This window comes from Barbus barbus (assembly GCF_936440315.1).
Source record: "Barbus barbus genome assembly, chromosome: 33".
NCBI lineage: Eukaryota > Metazoa > Chordata > Actinopteri > Cypriniformes > Cyprinidae > Barbus > Barbus barbus.
Window position 1 is genome coordinate 2472295 of NC_136761.1, and position 24179 is coordinate 2496473.

Below are 24179 nucleotides of genomic sequence, written 5' to 3' on the forward strand. Positions count from 1 at the left end.
GCATCGTCCAAACAGAAAAACTCATCGGCTTAACTTATTTGAAAAATCCCAAATATCGGCCGATATATCGGTCGACCACTAATTTACACTGGGCAATGTTAGAATTGAAATCGTACATTGCCAGGGACATTCCCTAAGAAGTGCACACCAATATTACTGTTAGAATAGGTTGTTTCTTGGCAGTTTACAGAATTGTTAATTACAAAGTAATTGTTCAAGAAAATTGACCTTTTGTAGTGCTACTTACAGCAATGCTGAGAATGTGACGTACCATTGAAATGGTGCACAATTAGGCATATATTGGCCTACTCTGTGTGCAATAGTTTATGCAAAGACTTTTTTGGCAAGGTTTTTTTTTTTGCCTGAACAGTGGCACGCTTAACACATTATTTACTGCTCAATCTCTCTCTGCATGACATTATTTAAACTGCCTTGAACAGCTATCAATTAAAAGCTGACGGCAATATGAATTCTTCTTGCAAGTTCTCCTAAATTAGAAATCTGAAACAGCGACACATCATTGCTGGTGAAACAGAGCAAATAAACTTTAAGAGCTCTGCTCAACTACATACATTTATGACTTGGCAAACAAAGCCAATTTACTTAAAACACGGTCCCAGATGAACTCCGCTGGTGTGAAAAACGCAATCAGGTTCAAAGGTACAAGGTCTTTTTTCTTGCCATTTGGCTTCCTACTGTATCATTTTCAGCACATTTACAGCTATTTCAGCTCAATTGCCTCTTAAGGTTTTTGATCACGCTACCTCATATTAAATGCAATCCATATTCGCAAACTCTACTTTATTTCACTCATTACCACGGCCATAAACATCTGGCGTATGCTCTTTAGAAGACAGGGTGTGAAGAGTGGGAAAATGGAAGTGTGACAGACTAAAGCCATAATAAAAAAAAAAGATTAAGATACAGGAGCTTCGGAAAAGTGGAAGAATTTGTTTTTCAAAAGACAAACTTTAGATGTCTTGTTTCGATAATAAAAGTGCAACTTCGCCTTCATGACCTAAAAAGGGGCATCCCAGTGAACAAAAACCTTATTTACTGCTTTAAAATTAAGAGCCTAATGCTTGCCTCAGATTTCACAAGACACTACGTTAACATGCAGGTGCACAAACCAAAGAAACCAAGGGGTCCGGGGCAAGAGACTCAAGGAATGTGAAGGATTGGAATATTTGTAATACCTAACCTTAGCCAGGCAAAACGTACTCTACAGCTGCACGCAAATTATACACATAACCTCAGTGCCCTGCTATAAACAGTCTGTCTCTGCACAGCTCTTGATGTTTGGCACAGGGCTGGATGTCAGGTGTCCATCCTCAACTATCATTCCATCTTTTCTATCATGTACTAAACGGACGATGTTAGGTGAGAACTTCTTTGACGTACTTCAGTTCACACCTTCAGCTCTTTCATCCAAGTTGGGGCAAATATCTAAAAATGGAGGGTTGAAGGAAACCACTCATTTAAGGAACATCTGGGGGACTGTTAAGACCAGTTCCTGCACCTAATTACGCCAACTAAAGTCTGTTCCTTTGCTCAGCGAGACCCAGTCGGGGGTGGGGGGGTGGGATGGCTGGGGCAGAGCGAAAGCAAATTACCACTTTCCCACCGATGGACCACTGTCAGGAAGTGTACACACCGACCTGACCGTGTCACTCAAGTCTGCCCAGGTCTCAGTTCTATAATGGGCCTCCGAAGAGCCCCAGGCAAGGCCAGACCCCACGCTGGGTAGCTCTCGTGTCTGGGCCGCAGCACTCTTCTTTGTCATTAAGAGTGGAAGTCCGCTAGCTTCCTTTGTCTCCAATTAGTTTCTCTGAAAAGCACAAGAACATCCTGAAAGGGTTTTGGAATAATGACTGTTCATCAGGTCGGGGGAGGTTTACAGTGTTCCTTTTAAAACTTCAGAGACGAAGCAGTGAATCAGCATAAAAGATGGCCTTCATGATTGAATGATGTTTGGGTGAGCTGCAGCGGCACACAGGTTCAGAAGCAGTGTGTGCTTTAGACTGAGGGGGGGGGGGGGGGGGGGGGTGTCTTCCCAGAAACACTGGGGAAGTAACAGGGGGACTGGTGGGAATAGCTGCTATCGCCAGATCAGAGTAAGTTTATAGCGTACCGTTTCAAAGAGAATCGCTTATAGCCTATACCTTGGAGGCTTTTAAGGAGATGTTAACTTAACTATCAGATTTCATTTGAATTTTTGGTAACACTTTAGAATAGGGAACATTTATTCACTATTAACTACGACTTTTCTCTCAATAAAGTCCTAATTTGCTGCTTATTAATAGTTAGTAAGGTAGTTGTTAAGTTTAGGTATTGGGTAGGATTAGGGATGTAGAATAAGGTCATGTAGAATAAGGCATTAATGTGTGTCAACTCTAAAAGTGCTGAACTTCTTAGCTGGTAAAACATCTGTGTTGAATCACCCAATAATACAATGTGACATTATGTATATATTCATCTTTTCATCATATTTGTAAATGTCTTGACTCCACAGCCAACAGAGCAATTTTGACTTTACTGTTCCAATACTTTTGGAGGGCACTGTATATAAATAATTTACATATATTTATTTAATATATACATGTATGCCTGTATGTTTATTAGGGGTGGCACGGTACATGAAAAAACACCCGAACCGTTCGGTTCGCTTGTCTCGGTTCGGTTCGTGAGCGTCGCGCGGTTCGATGCATGCGCAATGTAGCCCCGTGCTCAGACAGTTTCGCGCGAACATGCATACAGTAAAAGTGGAGTAAGGAGTGCTGCAGAAATGGCAAGTGGAGGAGATAATGAAGGCTGCCCGGAGTTGGCGGATGCGCCCGCGTCGTTCAAATCCGGTGTGTGGGAACATTTTGGATTTCATGTTACTTACGATGACAACGGAAATAAAACAGTAGATAGAACTGCGACTGTGTGCAAGTATTGTGCAAAATGCATTCAATATGCTAATGGCAACACTTCTAATATGACAGTTCATTTGAGAAGACATCACGCCAATGTGTCGATAAGCACAAACAGGAGAGAGCCGGTTAGGAAACAACTTCTACTGTCCGCAGCATTTAAGCAACCTCTCAGTGATAAGTCGGACAGGGCAATAGCCATAACTAAAGCATTGGGGATGTTTATAGCAAAAGATATGCAACCGTGCAGCGTGATTGAATGTGAAGGATTACGTCAGCTGATGAATATACTCGAGCCGCGGTATAATATTCCCTCTCGCCGACACTTCGGCACCACTGTAATTCCAAAACTGTATGACGAGACACGAGGAGAAATTGAAAAAGATTTGTCCGACACAGCCCACGTAGCTTTCACTACAGATGGATGGACCTCCAGGGCCACTGAAAGTTTCCTCACGGTGACCGCTCACTATATTACTTCGGAGTGGGAAATGAGAAGCTGCGTTTTGCAAACACGCCCCATTTATGAAAGTCATACCAGTGAGCATCTCTCTGAAATGCTGACAGACGCAGTGGCGGAATGGAAACTGGAGAGGGTAAATAGCATAATTCCTGTTACTACAGATAATGCTAAAAATAAAGTGAATGCTATCGATTTAGCAGCAGGACTTGGGCCACAGATCGGGTGCTTCGCACACACAGTTAACCTTGCAGCCAAGAGTGCAATCTCACTAAACCAAGTATCCCGACTCTTGGGGAAGGTTAGGAAGGTGGTTAGCTTCTTTCACCGAAGCACAACAGCTGCCCATGCCCTGAAAACCAAGCAGGATATGCTGGAATTGCCTGTTCACAAACTAGTTCACGACGTAACAACTCGCTGGAACTCCACATATGACATGTTAGAACGTTATGTGGAGCAACAGGCTGCCATCTACTCTGCCGTGATGGACAAGGATATGAAGAAGAAAGTCAAGGACATGGCATTGTTAACTGAAAGTGAGACAAAACTGGCAGAGGGTCTCATTAATATTCTCAAACCTCTGAAGAATGTGATCACCCTCATGAGCACAGAAACATCCCCCTCAGTTTCAATGATTATCCCACTGCAGAAGATGATACTGAAATCCATGACATCAAGTGCAGCGGACAGTACCACCATCAAAGAAGCTAAGGCAGCCATCACTAAAGACCTTAAAGGCAGATACAATGACCCTGGTGTTCAGGATTATCTGCACAGAGCCACAGCACTTGATCCAAGATTCAAGTCCCTGCCTTACCTGGAAGAAGCCTGTGTTCAGAAAATCTACGATGATCTAACCACAGACATTGTGGACATTGAAAAGCAGGTATTGTGTTTGTTTTTTGTATCTAACTTAAATTTGATTTATTTAATATTTTATAATTTTTTAGTTTTTTATCCTAATGATAATTGCGGTTTTATTTTATTTTTTTGACTAAGCCAAGCATATTTAATCTATTTGTGCCTTTGTAATATTTTTCTATTCCCCACTGCCCAGTAGAGAATAACTTGTTGCTGCCATGAGAGCTATTTGTTGTTATTAACATTTCCAAAATGTCTATTTTGTCTTATACTCATCAGGGTCAAAGCAGTGAAGCCCAAGCGGCCAGTTCATCCTCAGGAGCGGAGCCAGGGCCATCAGAGACCTCTCCTCCCCAGAAAAAATGGTAATGGTATTTGCAGATTTTTTTAAAACAGAGGAAAGAAGAACAAAGCCTCATTCATGAAGAGGTCACCTCATACAAGGCCACAGGCTGCATCTCTGTGGATGAAGACCCACTCGCATGGTGGAAGAGCAATGAGCATATGCTAAGTTAGCCCAACGTAACCTCGCCGTCCAAGGTACATCTGTGCCAAGTGAACGCGTTTTCTCAACGGCTGGGGACATCGTCACTGCAAGTAGGTCTTGCCTCTTGGCAGAAAATGTGGACAAACTGATATTCTTGCAGAATAATATGAAAAGTAAGTGAACAGAGGAGTGTTTTTTTTAGCAATTTTGTAGCAATTTTAACATTTTATAGCAATTTTGATAGCCAGCATTTTTGTTTTTAATATTTAAATATATACAGTGGCACTTTCCTGTCTAGTTTCCAAATACTGCACTTTAATTTCAAGTGAAAGAAATGTGTCCTCACTCTCAGGGAATAGAAGCATTGTTAATACTGTTTTTGTGTTAAGATGGTTAAACTTATGCTTGACTTTATGATTATGGCCTTTGCCATTGTTATAGCCTCATTATATAATGTTATTACATTATATTATACATGTTTAAAGTATTTTGACTTGTTTAAAAGACAGAGCTTGTAAGAGTTCCTCTTTTTCTTTTAAAATATATTTTTTTGTAAGAGCTACACTGAAGTTGGCAGTTTGATCAATGCAAGTTAATTTCAATCTTTGTGTGCTAAAAAGGCACAAGTTCCTGTAGATATCAAAACAATACACATTCTACTTTTTTTGCCAAATAAACGAAAAGCATGTCATCATCAATGTCTTCTCTCTTGCTGTATCAAAATCTCACCTAGCTTTTACTCAGAGATGGTCCCAATAATGTGGGGGTGTACATGAATTTAAGGCTTTGAAGACTAGCTATTTTAATTATGTTAGCTAATAGTCCAACACATGCAAGTTCTCTGTCCAAAGAACAGGAGATGTGTGTTTACAAAAAGAGTGTAATGTTCATATTCTCTTTTGGCTTTATAAACAACAACAACAACAACCACCTATCAAGATGTAGGCACATTACACAAAGAGCGATGGGCAGAGGTCTGGCAGGTTTAGACATATTTCCTGTGCTCTATAGACTTGGCGAGGGTACTGTGAGAAATAGAGATATGACTACAGGCTTTGAGGGATGACTGACTCATCCTCAGACGATTACAGGCAGCAGATTCCATCCATAACAGCTGACTTGCTACATTCTGGTGCACATATGGCCAAATCTGGTCATCTGCTGCATACAAAGGTAGGGCTACCTCTTGATCAAGAACAAGCTTCTCAAATATCAGCTCATGATAAAACACTGAAGACTTCAGCAGAGAGATGTGGGGGGCTGGCTGTATCTTCCCCAATATAAACCTTCTGTGGTACACAAGACCAATATCTGCACAGCTGTGCACTTTGGACACGTTTGTTGGATGTGTACTGGATGCTTTGCCTCCAATTAAAGGACCCCAGCATCATCGGTTCTGCAGAATAAAACTCTTCAGTAAACAAGGGTCACGGAGGTCGCAGTGTGCAGCTGTGTGCTGTTGTGAAAGATTGGACACACAATCGAAGGCCCATGTGGTCTTGTAAAATCTTCAGGGGTTCTCTCCTGTGACTGCGCACCTGTGCTTAGATAGACTCAGAGCTGAGCACTGTTCCTCAAATCCCTCCAGGAAGACTGAATACTTTGGAAACCAGGCGCATGAGTAAATAACAGTGTCTCAAACCTGGTGAACATCAAAAGGAAACATGCACAGAACACAGGCCAGGAGCATTTAACTTTAGCAGCGAACACATGATTCTGCAGTCTGAGGCAGACTTTGGGAATGCTTAGAGAATTTCTTTCGTCCCGGGAAGTCTTGGATCACTTAGTGCTTAAGCTCACGATGGCTAATCAACCAATTAAACATTAGGTCACAAGACCGACAACAGACTAATGAAGACCCAATAGGAGCACAGAAACACAGTGTTCAGATAAAAATGATTACTTACAAGGTAAATGCATTTCTGTCACATGTTTCTTTGAGTTACTTTTTTGTTGTTACAATAATGGTAAAAGACATGGTTAATTATTATATTGGCAAAAAACGCAAACTATATGATCGCCCAGTGATTTGTAAACAAACTCTACTGTACTGATGTACTATATCTCTAACTTTTATTTCCTATTATTAACATATTAGCTGTTTATTAGTGCTGATAAAGCACATATTCTACATCCCTAATCCTACTCAATACCTAAACTTAACAACTACCTTACTAACTATTAATAAGTAGAAAATAAGGAGTTTGAGGCAAAAGTTGTAATTAATGGTTTGTTAATAGCAAGAACTGGAGCTTAAAATAAAGTGTGGTTGAATATACCAGCACCCCCTACCCATTGTCCAGGTTCCTCGCCAACCCCCATCATATAAAACTTACTCTAATTGTCCTCACTGAACATTAAAGTTGATTATTATTATTTTGTGTTTATAATAAGGACTTTTATTATATTTACAGTCATTCAAATGTATGGGATCATTACGATTTTTTAAGAAATTTAATTAAAGGATGCATTGAATTGATCAAAAAAAGACAATGAAGCACTTTTTTACAGTAAATTATTTTAAAATAATTGTAATAACATTCATTTACAGAGTTTTTAATCATGTTGGTGATTTTCATTGCTACAGCTTCATTGTTTTACTGCTGTGATGAAAAATAATAATATTTATCCCTTAGTTTGTTTTTTGAGAATATATTGAATTCCCTTTTTTTTCCTGACATAGTGGACATGGTTATTTTGGTGGGTAAATACCACATATACACATGCAAAAGAAGAAATGTAAACCCTGCTTTACTATATTTCAAAGTTTGCTTGCAAATACTTTAAAGAAAATTAAGTACAACTCCAATTCTAGAAAAGTTGGGACGTTTTGTAAAATGATCAAATCTGTGATGTTAATTGTTTAACTTATTTAATTGACAGAAGTACAAGGTTTTCACTGACCAAGTTAAATGTATTTTGTAAATACAAACGCATTTAGATTTTGATGTCTGCAATACACTCCAATACAGTTGGGACAGAGGCGAGTGAGAGGTGACAGAATAGCCGAATAAACCGTTTTGAAACAGCAAGCAGGTGAATTGGCAATAGGTGAGGGTCTCGTGTTTGGGTATAAAAGGAGCTTGTCAGTCTTTGCAAGCAAAGCTGGATCATGGCTCAAAATTTGTTTATATAAACTAAGCAAAATTATGTTGGCCAGTGAAAACATTGGAATTTTTTTCTTTTTACTTCACTTAATTAAATAAAGGTTAAAGAGAACAAACAACATATTCTTGATTTTATGGCATTTCACAAAACATCCCAACTTTTCTGGAACTGGGGATGAAGAAAGATCGGATGCATATGCTCCTCATTTTCTAAATAGTAACTGGTTTAACTCTATATATTTGTTATAGTCAATTAAATTTGAAAACTTGGTGAGCCAGCTATAATAATAAGAAATGTTTATTAAGCAACAATCAGCATGATTTCTGAAAGATCATGTGACTCTGAAAGCTGGAGTAGTGAAGCTTAGCATCAGAGGAAAACACATTTTAAAATATATTCAAAGAGAAAGCATTTTCTTTTCAAATGGTAGATTTACTGTTTTTACTGTATTAAAAAAAAAAAAAAACTAATGCACAAAATACCAACAAAATACCTTTTTTCTTTTTAAATTAATCCATTAACAAATCTTACTGAGCTATTTTTTTTTTTTAATGGTAGTGTATATTATAGGCTATATTTTATTTATAATATAGAGGCCTGTTTTAAAAACATGTAGCCTATTGTAACCCAAATATAACAGCCCACGCTAGCCCATACATCATTTTATTAAAAAAACAACAAAACAAACACGTCATTGAATGCCACGCCTAGGGTTGGGTAGCGTTCACATTTTAACCGGTACGGTATCGGTACCGATACCCAGCGGTACCTTTTCTGGTACTTTACATTATGTATTATCTGTGTAATAACAAAAAGATTTATTTCCATGAAAAAATAAGTCCAAAACTCTCAATTTCGACATTTTGAACAATAGGGCCCAACAATTTTTTTTTCTTCCAGAAATTCTTGCGTTTTATTTTGTCTGATAATCAAATGAAGGCATGAAACATTTATTTATTTTTAATCAAATGAAAATGAAACCCTTTTATTTTTTGGCAAACAAACAGGTTTACTGTTAAAATTAATACATGGTAGAACAATTGTGTGAATATTCCATTTAAAAAGTTTTAATAATAATTGTATTTTTCTACAATTAAGTGGCTAATGTGATTGCAATTATTTTTATAATTATTTTTATTTAAATTTGACAGTAAATGGAATATATAAAGGCATGCATTATGCTGTACAAAAGTAATACAAGAGTAATATATTTCTGTTCCATGTTAAACCGCACTTTTATTTTGACAGGTTGCCATGAAGTTTCTGAGTGTATACAGTATATGATATGATGCTAGTTTTCTCAAATAAAACAGTAAAATTCTCATGAAGTGACTCTCACAGCCTGTAAGTTCATGTGTTCATGTAGTGAGATGCAGAGGCCGAAAATCACGAGTTCACGTGTGCTTCAGTATTTGTGAAGTAAACAAAACTACCGCCATTCATACACACGGAACATGCAGGATTCATATTTAAACCGTCTGCTTGTGTTTTAATATTCACATACACTATTTCATATTGCAATTAAGGGACAGACCTTCTGTTATTCATCCAAAAATTGCCGAATTCCGCGCTATAGAGTAAATTCTGTTTTTATGAATGGACTCCACATCCTGTCCACGGAAACCGTATGACCCTAGAAACGTAAGCACACTTCAGGACATTTCGGTTTGCCCTGAGTGTTGTGTTTTGAAGCGTTGCAGGGACATCATGTCACAGGGTCTCTGTCTCTCTCTCGTATGCGCTAGTAAGTTCTACAGGTGGTGGTGCAAGAAGCAGATTTGGCAGTGCTGGGGGGGGTTAGGGTTATTAGAAACAAAGATAATTTAATCATAAAAAATACTACGGTTTTGCATTATCAAGTGCAGTTACTATTACATGTTTATTTCTTGGTAATGCACAATTGACAGTAAAGCACTGAGCTTGAGTTGGGAAGCGTACAAAATGTACTTTTATTCAAAACAGTAGGCTAATGAGCAAAATATATGAAAAAATTATATTCTACTCTCATTAACTGTACCATTATTCTTTTATAGCAGCCTATTATATTGAACTGACCGACAGCTTCAGCAATTTCTTGATGATTTGATATTTTATAATAGTGATTTTATAATATCAAAATATAAAATAGTGGAAATGAATGATTAATAAGCTGCTGCCATCTACTGGTTATAGTGGTAATTTGAGGCCTTTTTAAATTTTAAGCAAGTAAAATTTTAAATATGTGTTTGTTTAGCACAACGTTTATTTTGGTCATCCCATTAAAAACATTTCAATTGGACCATTTTTAGAGCTTTAAAGTGCTGGAAATAGTGTGAAATACTTGAAAGTCACTGAAAAGTGCTTGCATTTCTCTCTCAAAAGGCTGTACAAACCCTGAAATGAATAATGCAATAACATTCGACTCTTTCTACCACAACACCATGGTATAGTTATCATTGCTACCTCTGTTTTTCTACATCAGCGCTGTTTGACCGGTTTAGAACAGAATTCATCTCACCGGATCTCACAGCAATCTTTATTCATTCTGCGACGAATTCAAACGCTTCTCTCTGGATCTGCGCTCAATTTATGGTCCGAGCTGATAAACGGTCCGCGCTGCAGCTGCACAGCTCAATGAGTAGCGTGGGTTCATCACGCGTTTGTTTCGTTTGCCGTTTAATGTTTCTCATATGCAACAGAAATGGCAGCACTTATGAGTTGGGCAACGCGCCAGTGCGGCCGCTCACAAAATGAAGTCGCACCGGCAGAAAAAATGGTGGCAAAATGCGACCATTTGGTCGAAGTCTGGAGCCCAGTATAGCGCAAGTCTAGACTCTATGACTACATTCTCGCCCAGCCCTAATCTGCTTAAAGCGACAGTAAGGCATGAGAATATTAAAATCTTGATTTTCTGTAAAGCTGCTTTGAAATAATGTGTATTGTAAACGGTGCTATACAAATACATTTGATTTCGCTTGACAAATTGAAACGAAACACTAATATGTCTTCTGTTGACGGACAAAACAGAGAAAAGCATGTGGTATGAAGCGGTTTTCACCTTGGGCAGCATGGGGGTGGCCCGCTTGCTCTTCTTCTCAGAAGGATCGTCCAGCTGGTCTGGCTCAAACGTGTACAGCTCCGTCAGCTCGTTCATGGTAAAGTGACGCTCAATCTGCTGTTGGTCTACAACTCTGAAGGACAGAGACTGTTTGGCGACCTGCCGGTCATAGATCTTGTCCTCCATGGTTCCCTAAAGAAAAGAATCACGACAAAAAGCATTACAGATCTGATCTGCCCTGTCTGTGAATAAACATTTCTACATCGGAATAAACACAAGAAATAAATAAAACTACATTTCTCACCTGAGCCAAAAACCTGTAGACAAACACAGTCTTCACTTGGCCAAAGCGATAGACTCTGAAAATACTCTGAATGTCGTAGGATGGGTTCCATGAGGCGTCGAAAATGATGACCCTGTTTGCAGCTACCAAGTTGATCCCAAGAGAACCAGCTCTGGTTGAGATGAGGAACAATCGACCCCTGAGGAGAAGAACAACACAAGCGCTTGACACAGTAGTAGTATATATTTATTTAATGCCATGTCAGCATCTTAGGCTATTTTCATGGCAAGAACAAATCAGAAAATACAAACTAGCAAACAAACACACACACACACACACACGTTATACATTACACAAGATTTTTTACGTTAATATAAAAAAATCTAAAACTTTTTCTGGCAAAATTATACTAAGTGAGTTCACTTCATAAGAGTTTTCTACATGCATTAAAAATGCATTTAAATTTTTTTAAATTGAGATTTATACATCATTTGAAAGCCGAATAAATAATATTTCCATTAATGTGTGGTTTGTTATGATCGGACAATATTTGGATACAACCGAGATACAGCTATTAGAAAATCTGGAATCTGAGGGTGCAAAAAAAATCTAAATATTGAGAAAATCTCCTTTAAAGTTGTTCAAATTAAGTTCTTAGCAATGCATATTACTAATCAAAAATGAAGTTTTGATATATTTACGGTAGGAAACTTACAAAATATCTTCATGGAACATGATCTTTACTTAATATCCTAATGATTTTTGGCATAAAAGAAAAATCAATAATTTTGACCCATAAAATTTATTTTTGGTGAATGCTACACATATACCCCAGCGACTTAAGACTGTGTTTGTGCTCCAGGGTCATCTATGTTTGAAAGAAAGGGGAATCTTGCAGATCATTCCAAGGGCTTGACACGCATGGAAAAACGAGAAACAGCTCCACTGTTTGACACTCTAAAGGGAAAATAAAGGGTGTATTTACCGAACATTAGTAGTGTCATTGAACTCCTCTGCCCATTTCTTCCTGGTCATGGCGTTCGTTGAACCGTCTAGACGATAGTAGTCAATGTTTCTGAACCACTTGCCCTCACCTTGAGAAAGAACATCAGCACAGCCAGTCAACAATCAGATTCTAGCATATAGCCCTGGTATTGTGTGGGTGGTGATGGCACAGTGGATAAGACACATGCCTTTGGTGTGAGAGACCCGGGTTCGAATCCACTGTGAGACACCAATGTGTCCCTGAGCAAGACACTTAACCCCCTAGTTGCTCCAGAGGCGTGCGACCTCTGACATATATAGCAATTGTAAGTCGCTTTGGATAAAAGCGTCAGCTAAATGAATAAATGTAAATGTGCTGTACACGGAGAGCTCAGGGTGAAGTATGTACCCTACATAGGTGGCAAACCCCAAAGAACTCATGTTCAGCAATTAATATTGTGGCCTCCTACACTCGTGCTCATATCTAACATCTCAATGTGTTTCCAATTATTCCTCTGTGATCTTTTCATTACAAATTGCAAAGCCTTAAGCTAACATTTTTTTGCAAAATAAAAAAGGCCTAATCATTTTGAAAATGAAAGTAAAAACAGCTGCGAGGGTTTAATTAGGACCGTGACCTTATTCCAGAGGCTTTATGTTTACCTCCGCATATTTGTGTGTTTCTGCGGGCACTTAAGCCAGATCGGTGTCAGATGTGTGCGCAAATATCAGACGCGTTTCCACTTGCAACCACAGTTTGCACTCACTGGATCAGTGCTCTCATGTTTGCTGAAATTAATGTTAAATTTACAGCAAATATAATTCAAATAAAAACTTCAGGATTGGCCATAAACATAAAAAAAAAAACACTCAAAACATGGGCCACCGTACAAACCATGAAGTCAAGACAGACAAAAGAGAAAGTCGTATAAGACACGGAACAAGTCATTATATTTGAAAAGTTAAAACATTTTTTTCTGTTTGGACGTATGGACTAACTCATTGCGTACAATAAGACCATGAATACATGCAACAAAACCAACTAGTGTGAGTGTAGTGCTGTCAAACGGACAAGTTACCTGATTAAAACATCAATAACAAACAATAACCAGAGCAGCACTGAAACTTTGGTAAGAACGATTCTGATTGTGTTACTTTCAGTGTAAACTGTGACTGATGACAGATAATGTAGTGACAGTATCAAGGTTGCATCAGTTGAGGCTCATGCAGCCTATCTGACTCACGGAGAAATCAAAACTAGGCGCTACACACAAAGAAACAAACACACTGCGATTTTATATAGGACTAACATATAATATAGGTAAGCAACATCACACGACCAAGCACCATCTCGATTGCAAATGTGACATTGATTTTATATATCAGTAGTTCAATAAACAAGTAGTTAATATTAACTGACCGTTTTGGCTAACGAAAACAGTTCTAAGCAAAGCCACAGCAGAACAGTCGCACAGCGGTGTTTCGTTACTGAACGATTCAGCATTTTTGAACAAATCGGGTGAGTCAATGATTCAGTGAGCCATTCATAAAGATGAATTAGCTGTTTGAACGAATCGGTTGAATCAATGACTCGCTCATTAAGACAGTGACTTGCTGCCACCTACTGGTGGTTTGCTTTCATATTAAAAGTAGGCCTATCGTTGCATTTTCCAACGTTTCATATTTAAGCCTATATGTTAAAAAAGTGAAACGTTTATTCTTATAACATTATTTATGCATTTGCAATTGTACTGTGTAAATGCATTGATGGAGCCTATCATCTTCATTAAACAGTCTGAGTAAATACATCTAAATGGCACTTTCCATGCAGCTTCAGTGTTTCCTCTGCAGTGGAAAGATGGAGTTTGTTGATAATGATTTCATTTGAATGGTAACAACCATACAGAGTCTAATTATTCTAACTGAATTGATCAAATTTAAGAATTTGACATAAATGACACGTGCATTTAGTAAGGTTAGGAAAATATTGCACTTCATAAAGTTAAAAAGTGTCCTAGAAATCAATTTAAGGGAAATATCCAGGGCTGGAGTGGGACTAATTTTCAGCCTTACAGTGCGTTCACACCAGACGCGACTTGCGTGAATAAATCGCGCTATTAGCGCGTAGTTGGACGCTTGAACATTTTGAGTTTACTCGCTTCATTCGCGCGTGAAATTCGCTTCACAACTATGGAAAGCCATATGGTTCAGAATTCGCCTGCTTTTCACCGCCGTATCAATATTAATACACCGTTTTCATAACGCCACCAGCCGTTAAATAAGCGCCGTTAGGCGATAAGTTAACGGCAGACGCCACCACGCGTTAAAATAACGCCACGCGCCACTTAAGATGCACATTTATTCGCTCATCTACATGGACACACCTCTCCAATATAGGCTACCAGAAGTTTATTTATTTATTTTTTTATGTATTTTTATTTCTCTCTCTCTCACTCTCTCTCGATTTAATAGTATTACAATGAAAGATATCTTCCCTCAGGTAGATTGAATGTTTTCCTGCCTTGCTAAATGTTGATCTCATGATCAAGAAGGTGTTTGCATTGGCTAAAACTGATTTGGCAGAGTCAAAACGCGGACGGTGCAGGGTGCAGTTAGCACGAGTCCCGCTCGCTGTGAAGCAGGAGCAGCCGGCAGAGGATTCCGCTTGGTCTTAAAGCCTTCCTCAAACCGCTACTTCACAAAACAATGATTTGCACAAAAAGAATGATTTATCAATTGAGAATTTGTTATTGATATGGTCTGGTGAAAATAATAATAAGGGCTGCTATGAGTGCAGGCCGTCTAAGGACAGCATCAACCCAGTGGCATGACAACACAAAAAAAAAAAACAGACCGGCCCACCGGGAATCCTCCCGGTGCTCCCGATTAGCCAATCCGGGCCTGGAAATATCACAAATATGCTAAGATAAATGTAAGACTTGATAGAGCACTGATTGCTTCAGAATGGATTACATTCACACCAAAAAGAAAAACATGTCAAGGCTTCATGTCGAGCCCTGCAGTATATATTTTGAAAATATATATATTTATATTCATATAATTTATCTTATAAATAAATGTATTTAATATATAAAAAAAAAATTCTGAAATACATACACATGCATGTGTGTGTATTTATATACACATAATAAAACAGCACACATACATTATGTAAACAAAAACTTTCATTTTGGATGCGATTCATTGTTTGACAGCACTAGAGTTTAGATTTCATGCTGATGCAGTAAGAATTTAAAATCATGCACTGCACAATACAATTAATACAATATCCTGTTATTATTTGTAAGATAATTTATTAAGTCATGCAGACGTTGAGTGGCAGAAATCTCCAGCAAGAAAATCAAACAGATTAGAAAGCAGCGTGATTAAGGCGGAGGAAAACACTGCTAAAAGCGCCTGACCTTTGTACGGCGAAAGCTTCCCTTCCTCTTTGGCTCTGCCTGCTAACTCCAGGAAGTCTTCAATGAGGTCCAGAGAAATGAGAGACTGGCTGAACACCAACCTGAGCACACAGGACACGTGACCATCACACACATGACTGAATGACACAGAAGACAATGAATTCTGAGCTGGAGGAAGAACTGTTTGCTACTCTGACAAAACTTCACTCACACTTTTTCTTCCACTTCTTCAGCCATGCGGAGGATCTCAAAAAGAAGCACCATTTTCCCAGAATGCTCCAGCACTTCAGAATCTGGCTCGGTCACAAACTCTTTGTACCAGTCAGGCGATGGGCTGCCAGGACTTGAGTTCGACGCCCGAACTGAGGAAAACATCACAGATACACACACTGTTGTGGCCATACGTGAAAACGACGTGCAATGCAGGGATCTCAGATCCAATGTTTCATTGCATCTAGTGTCAGGTCCAAAATCTACCAACATCATTATAATCAATAATAATAATAATAATAATAATAAAACTAATCATTAAAAAAAAAAAAGAAAATCGGCCAATTAAAGTCTGTTGATAAGACAGTCCACACAACAATGCCATCATTTACTCAACCTCAGAGTTTCTTTCTTCTGCTAAAACCAAAAAGATGTTTTGAAGAATGTCGGTAACCAAAAAGTAGCTGGTCCCCATTGACTTCCATAGTGTGGAAAAAATACTATGGAAGTCAATGGCTACTGTCAACTGTTTGGTTACCGATAGGGCCGGGAAAATAATCGAAGCATTGCGAGTCGAGAAATGATTCAGCATCGATTCTGAGATTTTCTGAATGCATGGCGATTCTTTCTTGAGTCGATGCTGATCTTAGTTTTGAACAGCAGATGGCGCTGCATGCTTCAGAAACAGCAGTTCTCTGCTTGTCTCCAAATCCTTACACACACCTGAACCTAAAATAATCATTCAGAAAATTTGAAAAGGTTGAAGTGAATTACAAGGGTGTTCAGGTGAAATTACAGACTCACCTAACACTTCAGCGCTCTTCATCATCAGTATTTGAGTGTGCGGATAAAAACTAGATTAGAGCGCCATCTGCTGTTAAAATCTAAGCTCAGAATCGCAATGCATTCGAAAAATCTCAATTGATCATCCCAGCCCTAGTTACCAAAATTCTTGAAAATATCTTCTTTCAGGTTTGGAAGAACTTGAGGATTGTTCCAATGATGCCAGAATATTCATTTTCAGCTGAGCTACCCCTTTAACCATTATTAGTAACAACAGCACTGCTTTACGCCTATCTGAAGAGATGATTTAGTGAGTAAGCTCAGTCGTACCCTCTTCCACAGGCTCTGCTCTGTTGCGCCCCTCAGGGTTTCCTCCACGAGAGCTGGTGTTCCACTCCTTAATCACTTCCAGGTCATCGCTGTCGGACTTGTCTGAGCTCTGCTCTTTCCCTTTGCCTCGTTTCTTCTTTCTGTACGGGGGTTTAGAGAACCAGATCAGTCATTATACAGGCAGCAAACAGGACGGTTATCAAGAAAGAGTAAAGACTCATCTCAAACCTTTTGGGCTTCTCATCTTCAGAGGTCAAACTCATGGAGGACTCCTCTGTCTCTGAGGCTATGAACTCCTCCATACTGTCCTCGTCGAAGTATCCCTGTTAGTGTGAAGAGAAAAAAACAGAGCAATTGTTCAACCAAATATAAAAATTCTGTCATCATTTAATCAACCTTATCTCGTTCCAAACCTCAAGACACAAATTAAGATATTTTGCTAACGCTTTAGATTGGGGAACACTTATTCACTAATAACTATGACTTTTGCCTCAATACACTTCTAATTTGCAGCTTATTAATAGTTATTAAGGTAGTTGTTAAATGTAGGTATTGGGTAGTATTAAATGATCTAGAATATAGTCATGCAGAACAAGGCATTAACGTGCTTTGTGTGTACTAATAAACAGCCAATACGCTAGTAATATACATCCTAATAAGCTACTAGTTAATACTGAGAATAGGTCTAAATTAAAGTGTTACCAATATTTTTAATGAAACCTCAACTGAAAGTCTAAGTAACCAAACTTTTGAACATCCAAAAGACTCAATTAAACCCGTATGAATCAAGCGGTTTAATGCAAGGCTTAATTTAGGCTTTTAGGCTTCTGTGTGCATGTTTGTCAATCATTATTTAGATGAATAGATCAAGTTTTTATTTTCAAAAGCAACCGTCTCTTTTCAGATGGATTCGTTTAGGGCAGATTTATGACCATTTTGGTGACCTGGCATTTGAATAGAGACACAGGGGTCTCGTTAAACATATCTGTATTTCTGAGGTTAACCAAAGTCTTCTGGACGGTGAAAAGATGACAGAATTTTCATGTTTCGGTGCTGCAAATCTAAATGCTGTAAATCTAAGGGATTGTCTAGTTTTCTAAAGCTTAACATAATGAACTTGGGATAGATAATGTGAACCTGAGCATGTACAAAAGTGCTTCTTTGGCAAGTAAAGAACATCATTTGGCTGCCTAGTCATTTTTCTGGGTCTGGCATCCTGTATGTGCACAGAAAGCGATGACTTCAGGGAACGTTCCCCCTCAAGTAAATTCCCCCAGGGTTGTGTTTTCAGAGAAGTCCGCCGTCCGCTGTCTTTATTCCCCTCACCTTGTTTTCTTTACTGATATAGTCCAGCTGGAGGCACCACGGATGGGTCCAGATTCTGCTGAGCATCTGGAAATCCTGGAAGAGTTTGGTCCCAGCGCGGCCTCGTCCACTCTCCAATGCAGAACCGACACCTGTTCAGAGGGAGACGTTTAGCGCCGCCGCTGGCACGGTTTCCATCCCAGCGTGCCAGAGCACGGCGCACCACCCTAAATCCTGAATTCAGATTAGCCCAGAGGATTAACGGAGCAGGTAAACAAGCTCTTAGCGCTGTGAGAGGCTCACGCTGCCTGCGTTCACACTGATGCTTACAAAAGCAATGCAACAAAATCCTCCTCTCAAAAACCACAAAAAAACATGCCTTTGCAAGAAAGGCTTTGCTACAAACATCTTAAAACTGCTGTGTGTCACTTTCACAGTTCACCGAGCAGATTTGCAAAACAAATGCCTGCTGTGTTCAAAAAGAAACACTAGGATACTGAACATTGCACAGGGCCTGAAGAGATATGCACGAGCAACTGAGCGACAGTGATAATCCATCATGAAAGCGATGATTGCGTGACTTGAATATAAATAATAATTCTGATTAGTTGTGGTTGCATTTTGTGTGTTATCCTGAGGTCTGTTTGGTTACCATTAGAACATTATGCCACCCAGACTAGAGGACTGATGTGAATCTATGGCATGTAGTAATGACTGAAGTCCCTTTGATAATGAAAACACAACATTATATGGTCATAACATTATATTGAGAATGCTACTGTAACACAATGTTGTAAATTGTGCTTTAGCCGTCCCTAGAAATCAAAGGTTTTTTGCTGTTAGTATGATTATGCGAGTCTTAACTTTATTTATAAGCTAGAGTTTCGAAACAATGACAAAATTTGCATTTATACACATTCAAAATATACAGCCTCTCTAACACCAATGTGGATCAACGATTTGTACATCAGCTTCTCACCAGATTTTAAGCTCAATCAAATGCTCTCAAGAACCTGAAGCATCCCTGTCCTTACACTAGACAAGACACTACAGCTGCAACTCAAATTATACACACAATTCTGTATTTTGAAGCTCAATGGAGGAGAGCAAACATTGCAGTTAGACATCCTGTGCATTATAAAGAGCAATGATGAGCAGCAGCAATAACACCGGTGCCATGTTTTAATTAAATGCTGCATTGCTGGGCTGCAACACAAACTAAAAGCTAGCTGAATTAATAAAGGCACTTCAGTGGGAGTATACATGCATTGTTACAGGAAGAGCATATCTACAATAGAAGGTAAACATTTTGACTAGCACGGTCAACTTGTGCATTTGCATCCTTTTGTGCAGATGTAGTAAGCTGTAATATTATGCTTATGTTGTGCTATATATATATATATATATATATATATATATATATATATATATATATATATATATATATCTGATATTAATATCATATAGGAGGCATTTGGTTAAGCCACTAGCAAAGCACTTCAGTGTACTGTTGCTCATTCACTCTTCTGGCTCAGCTCAGTCAGTCACACCACGCTTTCCATTCATATTCAGGTAAATGTGTGAGACAGGAAATGCAAGCTCATACGAATTTTGCTGCTTTTCCAAAATTCAAGTTAAGTGACCTATGAATTTATAACGTGAAGGCTTGTGACTAATTGAAGATTGGTGTGACCTCAACACAAACTTTAAATCTGCAGGATTGCAGTAAAGTGGAGTTAGAAAGCATATTTTTGCATTTTGGATGCATTACATGTTGCACATGCACAAAGTCTAGGTGATCGCAGCAATGCACATCATTAGTGACTAATATTATAGCATTCCTAGGAATCTTATTTCATTCAAAAGTTTATTTTTCAAAACTATCAATGTTTTTAATAATCTAGCGGTTTTATTTATTCCTCATCAGATTTACACATCCTAATAAAGTATAAACAGGGACAAAGAGTCATCGCTGCATACGAAGCTGGGATAGTATTTGAAGAATAATAAAAAAATAATAATAATAATAAATCACAGCAGCTTTAACACAGTCTAAAACGCCGAATGCGAGTTCACCTCAATGCAGCATGAAATTGGATCAGGGTTTGGGGAAAGCAGGCCACCAGGACAAAAGCGCAAGCATTAAGGCAAAGACAGTGTCTGGTTGGTGGTCTCTGGGGGTCTGCAGCCACAGCCACAACAGCAGCGCAGCAGCATAGCAGCGGGCTCAGAGGAAAGCCGGCCTAATGAGCCTCTGGCTGGGAAATTCTCTTCATTAGATAAGGACGTGGGAATTGGTTCAGATCGGCCGGCGGCCTGGTGCCAGCTGCCGTTCTTCCTCTCCCAGCTGCGGAGCTGCTTCAGAACAATCACAGCCTGAGCTAGAACACCGCTAAACCACTTAATTGAAAAAATGAGAGCTGGGGGTGAAGACTGGTTTCACCTCAGGAGACTCTAATCTCCATACTCCTGTTTCAGGGTTTAAGCTGAGAGACTGCATGACGCATATTTGACAATTAGAGCTCAACATGACAAGGCATTTAACTTAATATTCAGTTTCACTCAGGAATATTTTACATTAAGCAGAAGATAGATGGATTTTAATCATCAAAACGTTTTTGTTTTTTTACTGTTCACAAGGCCTGTTATGTCTATTTGCCCCGTTAAATGCAGAGACATACAGTGGTGGACAAAATGATTAGAACACTAGTATCTTCAGCAGCTAAAAATGGTTTTAAGTCAGTAGTTTATATCTTTTGCTGTAATGTGTCTGTAGGAAATATCAGTTTACATGTCTAAACATTCATTTAGCCATCAATTGTAATAATCCAGAGAGATGTTTGAGATCTGATCTGATCATCATCATCAGTCTGTCTGGAACGACATGAAGAAACAGAACAAACTGAGACAGACTCAATCCAGAAGAACTGTGTCTCTGCTTCAAGAAAGCTCCTGCAAAGCTCCTGAGAAACTCTGCTCAAGTGCACCGAGGACAAAAGCTGCTTTACACACAAACGATGCTCACAACAAATGTTGATTTAATTTATTTGATAGTAAATTGATAAAGAAAATCTATTTAAGACATTATTTTGACAGCATCCTCATTTTACAGTATTTTTACACAAGTGCCTAAATCTTTTAACAGCACTGTAGCTTTGCAGGAGGTTTCTTGAAGCATCTTGGAGACAGTTCTTCTGGATTGAGTCTGTCTCAGTTTCTTCATGTCATTCCAGACAGACTGAATGATGATCAGATCTTAAAAATCTCTCTGGATTATTGTCCCCACCTGAGAAGCGATGATGCCAGCCCTCAGACAACACACAAAACTACCAAATCTTGCTATAGGTTTGATCGCAACATATAATCATCGCTGTTAATAGTGTTCACCGTCTGTTTGATTGCATGACATTAACAGCTTGATTTTTACCGTACATTTCTGCCATGTCCACATCAACTTGAGATAGTCACCACTGATAAACTATTACTAAATATGATGCAGAAACTTACATTTTCTGTAAAGCTGCTTTGCAACAATTTGCATTGTGGGAAAAAAAAAATAAACTTGAATTGAATTATTACAATTAATGGCAAAATGAATGTTTGGAAATATAAACTGATATGTCCTACTGACAAACTGCAGAAAAAGACAGAAATAACTGACTTAAAACCAATTTCAGCTGCTGACAAAACGAGTGTTCGAATCATTTTGGAAATAATTAGGAAAAATTCGATTTCAAGCCATCTTTAACAGAGCAAATGTGAAATAAACTGAAGTGAATATAATGTAGATCGTACCTGTGAAGTGATCCAGGTAGTACCGGTAAAGCTTGCACTGAATGGGTGTTAAGCGTATCGCTAGCACATACTCGTGTTTTGGTGGCAGGAACTTTGTAAGAGCAGAATAGTCTCTTCTCTGTGGAAGACAACCAGTTTTACAAGTCTGTTCATCATAAACTAGCTCTGAATGCACCGGCTGTGGTGTTTTGTCTTACTTGGACGCATCCTGCCAGCATCTCGTAGAGGATGTGTGCGCGTTTCTTCATGACTCGGACATCAGTGAACGTGGAGTCGGCGCACTGGCCGTTCTGGATGGGGTTGATGAAGCGGTTTCTGAACTCCTTCACTGATCCCAGCAGGTTCTCCTTGATGAAGGTCACCATACAGTGATCTGAGGGGAGAAAATGACACTTTCACTCCCTCATCGTAATTCAAGATGTCTTTCCACATTCAGAATGACGTGCTTTCCACCTCAGTGGCACGACCATTAACTAGCCATAGCCACCTGAAACATAAAGCACACACAATACTCCAGATTGGATAGAAATCTGACTCGACTAGCTGCAGTGCAGTTTCTGGGAGTCAAGAAGCACAGAATGTTTAGAGTCAGTTGGAGGTTGAGTCTTAATGTTTTTTTCCTAAAGCAATCACCTAGAATTTAGTAACTAGTAATCTAGCAGCTGATATTTGGGAATTTTAAAATGATGGCATTGGCTGATAACCACATCCAATTGTTCGATTTTTTTCTTTTTTACTGCCTACTCCACTCTCAAGTTGCCGGCCAATAAAGAAAGAAATACTAGGGCTGTCAGTCGAGCTAATTAATTACATTATGCATCGATTAATCAAATTATTTGCAAACTTCATTTGACTGTGAAACTACCCCCAAAAGATTATTTAAAGCTATTTTTGTGTTAAATGAGAAAGTATTGAGACATTTCAAATAGTAGCTTTAGAAAGAAATATTTGATTTGATTCAACATAAAAGTTATTACACGTTTAGGCTACAACGGCCTAACATAAACTGTGGAACGCAAAAGAAGATTTTTTGTTTTATTTGTTCATGCAATGGAAGTCATTGGTAACCAAAACAGCTTTGTTACCAACAGCCTTCAAAATACCCGTTTTTGCCCCTTTTTTAATTTTTTAATTTTTTTAAATGAAATAATACTCCAAATAAGAAACTAAAACTGCCAGCAAGTGGCAGTAAATGTCTTTATGATTGGATTCGTTCAAACGGCTGATTCATTCAGGAATGGAGTAAATGGCTCACTTTATGAGTGGAGCTTTGAATCATTGATTCACACGATTCGCTCAAATTCACGGATTCATTCAGAAACTAAACACCGCTGTGTTGAGATGCACAACAATTCTGCTGTGGCTTTATAGGTAACATTTTTGTTGGCAAAACTGAGCAAAAACAGACAATATTGTGTTTAAAATATAACACAATATCAACTTCATATTTACTGAACTTGTTTAAAAATCACATTTGGCACAAACAGCACTCGTGTGATTCCTCTCTGCGGCTCGTGTGATATCGCTTATCATATACATATGAGACAAACACTCATACAGGAGCATTTTGCCCTAGTATCTTGAATTATAGGGCATAACTGCATTTATGGAGCTGTTGCACTTCATCATATCAAAGTCCCTTTCTATTGATCACATTTATCAACTGTATGAAATATAAGATGACGTAGAGGTCTGGGGGTGGGGCCAGTGCGTTAACTGCATTAAAACATTTTAATCGTGGTATTTTTTTTAAATAACTAATTAAGTTAACGTGTTAAACTGATAGCCCTAATGTATACATGCATAAATAAAAACCCTATAGGTCAACCACCAGCAGCAGCGTCACTCACACTCGATCAGGTTGTTCTGCAGTGGAGTTCCTGTCAGCACCACTCGCCGTCGAGTCCTGATGGAGTTCATGGCTTTGGAGACCGCAGACGCTTCGTTCTTCAGTATGTGACCCTCGTCACAGATGACAAAATCCGGACCTGCACATCAAAACATCATCCATTCAGTTCATGTCCATCATCTGAATGAGTTTAGTACTGATATGCAGCGCTCCCATAGATTCTGATCAACACACACAATAGCTTTCACAAAATTAAACATTTTACTGTACAAAACTGTATATTTATTAGTGCTGTCAAACCATTAATCACATCCAAAATAAAAGTTTTTGTTTAAATAATACATGTATGG

The 24179-nt window shown here is 38.7% G+C and overlaps 1 protein-coding gene across 5 annotated transcripts in view; it reads right to left on the reverse strand.

The window, feature by feature from the left end:
* Positions 1-24179, reverse strand: part of LOC306853459 (transcriptional regulator ATRX-like) — a 71869-nt gene that overhangs the window by 16209 nt on the left and 31481 nt on the right. For all 5 annotated transcript variants that reach the window (XM_079390890.1, XM_079390892.1, XM_079390893.1 and 2 more), the window contains exons 20-30: positions 23831-23968; positions 22178-22353; positions 21981-22098; positions 18207-18337; positions 17109-17203; positions 16881-17020; positions 15769-15919; positions 15558-15658; positions 12137-12245; positions 11173-11350; positions 10869-11060 (exon numbers count right to left, since the gene is read on the reverse strand). In XM_079390890.1, the coding sequence (XP_079247016.1) occupies positions 10869-11060; positions 11173-11350; positions 12137-12245; positions 15558-15658; positions 15769-15919; positions 16881-17020; positions 17109-17203; positions 18207-18337; positions 21981-22098; positions 22178-22353; positions 23831-23968 (1529 nt within the window). The remainder of the gene's footprint in view (positions 1-10868; positions 11061-11172; positions 11351-12136; positions 12246-15557; positions 15659-15768; positions 15920-16880; positions 17021-17108; positions 17204-18206; positions 18338-21980; positions 22099-22177; positions 22354-23830; positions 23969-24179) is intronic.